The sequence below is a fragment of the Ammodytes marinus genome, assembly GCF_949987685.1.
Source record: "Ammodytes marinus genome assembly, chromosome: 3".
Classification (NCBI taxonomy): Eukaryota; Metazoa; Chordata; class Actinopteri; order Uranoscopiformes; family Ammodytidae; genus Ammodytes; species Ammodytes marinus.
The window spans coordinates 14522123-14528932 of NC_137232.1; the positions used below are offsets into that span (position 1 = coordinate 14522123).

At 43.3% G+C, this 6810-nt stretch overlaps 1 protein-coding gene across 2 annotated transcripts in view; it reads left to right on the plus strand.

Moving 5' to 3' along the window:
- Positions 1–766: 766 nt before the first annotated feature.
- Positions 767–6810, plus strand: part of slc8a2b (solute carrier family 8 member 2b) — a gene marked incomplete at its 3' end in the record, with an annotated part of 38041 nt that continues 31997 nt past the window's right edge. The window contains exons 1-5 of one of the 2 annotated variants that reach the window (XM_080024998.1): positions 767–1108; positions 3225–3362; positions 3515–3742; positions 4060–4219; positions 4564–4760. In XM_080024998.1, coding sequence (XP_079881124.1) covers positions 866–1108; positions 3225–3362; positions 3515–3742; positions 4060–4219; positions 4564–4760 — 966 coding nt within the window. In that variant the 5' untranslated portion in view covers positions 767–865. The remainder of the gene's footprint in view (positions 1109–3224; positions 3363–3514; positions 3743–4059; positions 4220–4563; positions 4761–6810) is intronic. The other variant, XM_080024999.1, reaches the window with a different exon arrangement.

Consider the following 6810-nt stretch of genomic DNA (forward strand, 5'->3'; position numbering starts at 1 on the left):
ATGTTGAAAGTTTGAAAGCCTCCACTGGAGTTGTTGTTTACAGAATGCTCAAGGACCCGTAGACTTTCTCAGTTCAGAGATGAGCAGTTAGAAGGCCGTTTGAATGAAAGCAAAGTGCCGGAAGTTTCTCCAAATGGATTTTATATTGGAATGGAATACGGAGAGAGGTGGATGTTTTTATCCTTGGTTCTAAATGACAACAAACTCGAGTTCAACCACAGCAAGGATTATATATAAATACTGAGGTGATGCCAGGACTTAAAGCTACAGTGCGTAACTTATGTCGCCCCCATGAGGAATTCTTAATTATTTACAATAACACTTTCAACATTGTGTATACATTTTTTCATATAAATGAATGTCGGTTGCATTCAAGTCATTGCCAAACGAGTTGACACTAAGTTGATTAAGCCTATCAGCTCCACAAAACTCTCTCTGTATTTCTCAGTATGGCAGCGTTTACAAACTGGTGTCCAAAATTGTGATTTGTTTTGTGCAGTTATCAACCACAGATTAATGTATTTCTTTCTTCTCTGTGTCTCCCTGTAGGTGATCTAACTGCTCCACCCTCTACGCTCTACCTGCCCCAACCCCTTACCCCTAACCCCTAACCCCTAACCCCTCACCCCAAACCCCAACTCCCTAACCCTCTAACCCCAACCCCCTAACCCTTAACCCCCTAATCCCTAACCCCCTCTAACCTTATTCCCGTGGCGACCAAACCAACCAAAACTCCGCCATGTCTCTTTACTACTTCCCTCTGCTCCTCCTGCTCTTCTCCGTTCCTCTTCCTCCCTGTCTGAGCGAATCACAACGCGGGGAATCCAGCAGCGTTCCGGAACCGCGATCCTCGGCATTCCCATCGATGTTCCCTTCGATCTTCCCCTCGTCCACGTCCTACAGTAACGCCAGCGCTCCGGGGAAGTGTGAGGACGTTCCCGTGTGTGAGCCGGGAATTCTGCTGCCCGTGTGGAGACCCAACCGGCCCGGGATAGGGGACCAGGTCGCCCGGGCAGCGGTTTACTTCGTGGGACTCATGTACATGTTCATCGGAGTTTCCATCATCGCAGACCGCTTTATGGCATCCATCGAGGTCATCACGTCACAGGTGAGAATGTATTTTTTATTTATGTTATGTTATGCTATATTTGATAGTGTAGAGACAGAGTTGAAATGGGGCAGAGAGGGGAGTGACATGCAGAGAACGACCGCGGGCTGGAATTGAACCCGGGTCCGCTGCTGGCCGAGGCCCATGGGGGGGACGCCCTACCAACTGAGCTAAGGGAGACCCCTAAAGTTTAACTTACTTGAAAAAGTCTACGCAGAAAACAGATATTACCATTGTGTTCTCCACATTTACATCTGTCAACAGACTTCTATAAAGTACGGAAGAGCATTAGGGCCACGGGAGAAGGACACATTTCTAGAGGAAGATGTTCTAATTAATTATAATTTATGCATTATTTGAAATGTCAAGAATTAAGTCAACAGTTCCAGACAGTCCTGCAGTAAAGTTAGAAAGACATTGAAAGATTCAAACTTCCGGGATCAATAACTCATCAGCACAATGTTCCAATCAATCAATCAATCAATCAATCAATCAATCAAGTGGGATACATAATGGAAAAAAACTTCTCTTATTTTTCAATCCCATGGCCCCAATGCTTTAGCCTATAAGTGAAAAATCACTGTCATTGATGTCAGACCTGATGCTTTTCCTTTAGGGAGTTTTTACGATTTCCATCTCCAGCCATTCATCCCTGTAATAGTATGAACCTTCAGCTGTTTACTGAGACAGAGTTGTGTGTTCTGTGGGGATTACCGAGCTGAAGTCTATCTTAGTACAGCTGGTCGAGGTGGTGTGTGTGTGTGTGTGTGTGTGTGTGTGTGTGTGTGTGTGTGTGTGTGTGTGTGTGTGTGTGTGTGTGTGTGTGTGTGTGTGTGTGTGTGTGTGTGTGTGTGTGTGTGTGTGTGTGTGTGTGTGTGTGTGTGTGAGTGAGTGTGTGTGAACAGCAGTGAAAGGGTTGCCCTCTGCACACCAAATATACACATATGTCTACTAGTTGCGGATTAAAAAGTTTGAAAGTATTAGTACATACTAGATGGGGAACTCATTTATATGGAAAGGGCTTTGCTTTGGATCTTAATGGAAAATGTGTCAAATAATAATGATGAGTGAAAGGGAGGGAGAGAGAGAGAGAAAGAGAGAGAGCGAAAGAGAGAGTGTGTGTGTGTGTGTGTGTGTGTGTGTGTGTGTGTGTGTGTGTGTGTGTGTGTGTGTGTGTGTGTGTGTGTGTGTGTGTGTGTGTGTGTGTGTGTGTGTGTGCGTGCGTCTGTGTGTTTTGTGTGTGTGTGTGTGAAGAGCAGTGAAAGGGTTAAAGCAGGAAAAATGAGGTTTCCATCCGTCCTATTCAAGATCAATGTAAATTAATGTCTATTGTGTATCCCACAATCCATCACTGTGGCAGCCACGACATTGGATTCTGTAGGTGTGTGTGTGTGTGTGTGTGTGTGTGTGTGTGTGTGTGTGTGTGTGTGTGTGTGTGTGTGTGTGTGTGTGTGTGTGTGTGTGTGTGTGTGTGTGTGTGTGTGTGTGTGTGTGTGTGTGTGTGTGTGTGTGAGAGGATTTATATAGGAGGCATACAGAAGTAAATACAGCCGAGAGTGGAGCATACATAGCGATGCTTCGGGGAGAGACAGTGGGATCAATCTTGTCTTTGTGTGCAGCTCAATGAAATGGAATGCACATAGATGGCCACAGGTTTTCTTAAAGCTGCAGTGTGTAGTATTTATTTCAGAACAGACTTGGTACAAATGGAATATGATATTCATAATTATGGTTAAATTAGTGTACAATCACTTGCTATTAATAAATAGCTTTTTGTCCTTGAAGGCCACCGTAGCTGTACATTTTTTAAAGGGAGGGAGCGTTGACATCTAGAATCTCACCACTAGATGCTGCTTAATACTCCAACTGTACCTTTAACATCGGTAGCTTAGTATTAGTATTACAGCTGTATGTACAAGTTGAACCTGTATGTGGGGAACATTAAGTTAAGTTAAGTTTTTTGGTTCACCCACACAAGAGATACCAAAATTTCAACCAAAATAACTATTGAAACACCTAAATGTTTAATCTTGTGTGTGTGTGTGTGTGTGTGTGTGTGTGTGTGTGTGTGTGTGTGTGTGTGTGTGTGTGTGTGTGTGTGTGTGTGTGTCAACAGGAGAAGGAAGTGACCATAACGATGCCTAACGGTGAGACCTCGGTGGCGACGGTTCGAATCTGGAACGAAACTGTTTCCAACCTGACGCTCATGGCTCTGGGCTCAAGCGCTCCGGAGATACTGCTGTCTGTCATAGAGGTACACACACACACACTCACTCACTCACTCACTCACTCACTCACTCACTCACTCACTCACTCACTCACTCACTCACTCACTCACTCACTCACTCACTCACTCACTCACTCACTCACTCACACACACTCTCTCTCTTTCTCTGTCTCTTGCAGGTGTGCGGCCATGAATTTAAAGCAGGTAAACTGGGCCCGGGCACCATAGTTGGCAGCGCGGCCTTCAACATGTTTGTGATTATTGGGATCTGCGTGTGGACCATCCCCACCGGAGAGACACGGAAGATCAAACATCTTCGCGTGTTCTTCATCACAGCGTTCTGGAGCGTCTTCGCTTACATCTGGCTCTACCTCATCCTGGCCGTCATCTCACCGGGCGTGGTCGAGGTGAGACACTCACTCTGACACAGTCGCCATGTTTTTATCTACAAGTTTTTTATGTGAATTAAGTTTGATGAGATGAAGGTGTTAGTAAACAGCCTAGGCTCTGTAAACTGGAATGTAAACAAAGGGTATGTCAACAAATGGGGCCACCCGTAGCTAGCAACTTGGCCATTTACAGAGCTACAGGCTGTGTATTAACACAGTTAATATATGTGTGTGTGTGTGTGTGTGTGTTTGTGTGTGTGTGTGTGTGTGTGTGTGTCTGTGTCTGTCTCTGTCTCTGTCTCTGTCTCTGTCTCTGTCTCTGTCTTTGTCTCTAGGTGTGGGAGGCCCTGGTGACCCTGCTGTTCTTCCCGGTGTGTGTGCTGCTGGCCTGGATCGCAGACCGCCGGCTGCTCTTCTACAAATACATGCGGAAGCGTTACCACAAGCGCCACGGGATCGTCGTGGAGACGGAGGGCGACGTCACACCCAGTAAAGGCGTGTAATGGCAAATATTGCATATAATATATCTCCGGACTCAAATGATAGAATGCTTGTATCTGCAATAAGAAACATTGTATTTATCTTGTATTTCTCTTGTGTGTGACTGTACCTATTGATTAAGTGTAAACCAATCACATGACAAATATGGTGTCATGTGATTGATGCTTTGTGTAAATGGTTTAAAATGACTGTTTTCACCTGAAGAAGTATCTTTTCGTACTGTAAGCTCTGTCTGTACACGACGAAAAGATCCTCGCGAGAAACCATTGATTTGAATTACACTCTCATGCTTAATCTTTATACGGCTAATATTGTCTGATCTAATTTTCTCACTACAGGCGGAATGGAGATGATTCTAGAAGGGAAGCTCCCGGCCAGAGGGGGTTCCGTGGGGCCGGCTGAGGGCGGAGCTATAGACGGGGCAGCGGCCAATAGCATCGGAGTATCGAGCGGCGCCCGCGGCAACCTGCCAAACTCCAACAGCACGATGGTTAATATGGAGAGCAGCAAAGAACTGGACGAGAGCCGCAAAGAGGTGAGGGAAATGTTCTTTTTTTAATACTTCTTATTAAAGGTGCAGTGTGTAGAATTTATTGGTGTTTTTCAGAACAGACTTGGTAGAAATTGAATATAATATTCATAAGTATGTTTTAATTAGTTTATAATCACTTGAAAGTAGAACATAGGCTTAGGCAGGGCTGTACGCTTATTTTTTTAGGTGGTAGCACTGGTGCTAGCAAGCAAAAAAATTCAGTAGCACAAAAATAAATTTGGTAGCACACAAAGTAGGCTATGATTGAAAACTTGCATAACCTTAACCCTTGCATTTTGCTCTAATTACCTTTGAGCATGTCATCCTGGTCTCATTTGAGATTCACAATTAATATGATATCCTAGTGTGTGCAGTAATAATTGTAGAAAAATGAATAGGGGTGCACTGATTGCAATTTAGAAAAAATAATCTAACCTGCCAATTGCAATTTTTTGCTGATTCAGAATTATTATTATAATGTCCTTTGTTAATTAAAACCAAACTTTAAAACATTAAACATAGCCTATTAAATAAATAAGTATACATATTGGTACAATTTAGGATAAATTAAATAGGTTGTTGTGAATGTGTTGGGAGTAGCTTTTCAGTGGCTTATTTAAAACTTTGTTTAAATAGACTAGGCTACTGCTCTCTGCAGCTGAAGGAGTTGCCTTTCAAGCTAGAAAAAAGCGCCAACTTCTTGTTCTTACCGGCTTCAAAATAAAAGTCAACTCACGTTTGGCTAGTAACAGGCTTTTAATGTGAAGGCGCACAGGAAATGTTCTGTTTGTGCACGCGCTAACTTAACTGCGGTGCCGTCTCCTTCCGGTAATTGCCGTTGAAGCCGTGAAGTTTGTATACCTAGAATCCCTGCACGAGCACAGATCCCGAGCACACATCTTTCACCAGCCAAAGTGGAGGGTGGACTCAATAACTTACTTGCCTAAGACTCATTTACCCGCAGTGTGAATGTAGAGCCCTCTAAGCAGTGTTGTGCATCTCTCCTCTGTGTTTCAAAGACAGCCTCTCCTCATTATCAACCTGTCGCACGAGTGCTAATAGATTCGTATTCATCATCGCACATGATCAATTTCAGTAGCAAATGCGATCAAAACTGTCGCACTGTACAGCCCTGGGCTTAGGATAGGCCTTTAATATCTACTTAGGAGCGGGGCGCTGAGGCCGGCATGTTACAACCCCATGTTTCTACAGTAGCACAGAATGGACAAACTTAACAGCCTTACGTGTTTTTATATATAGTGGACATCCTGGGGAAATGCATCCTTTGGAAGACCAAGAAGAAGTACTATAGAATAAATAACTAAATACATGTATTTTACCCATGTTTATTTATTTCACTGTCACTATGAAAGCAAACATCTTGTATTGCACTTCCTCCTCGTTAGTTTTTCCCACTTCAAAGTAAAACATGATAGTAAATACTGAACCTGTTATAATACTACGTGAAACCCAGAAATATTCAAATGTTCCCAGACACTCCACCAGTCTGTTCAGAAAATCTAATCTACAATTATTCAGATTCATCTTATTCACAGAGAGACAGAAATGATAAAAATGACAGTTTTTACCATCCACACACACACACACACACACACACACACACACACAGAGACACAGAGAGAGAGAGAGAGAGAGAGAGAGAGAGAGAGAGAGAGAGACCACACGCACAGAAATAATAGTTTTTACCATCTACACATAACTCATCTGAACACTCGTGTCACCATTAGATTGTGTCTCTGCTATAGCTCTGTAATTCCCCTGAACTTCTGTTGGTGAGAAACGCCGTTAACGTAGAAAACACATTTTCTTTATTCGCGATTGTGACTTGATTGCGGTGCAAAATAATGGATCATTTCCCTGTAGGAGACGGTAGAGAAGCTGGTAAAATGTTTGGGCTGATTCAAGCTGAGATGATTGGGATATACTTTGGTTCATATTTCTAAACGCGTACATTTAGCCAAGTTCTTATTTTGTGATTTGTTTTGTAAAAATGTTACCTCTTGACTTGATGGTTAAGTCTATGAGTGAGTGA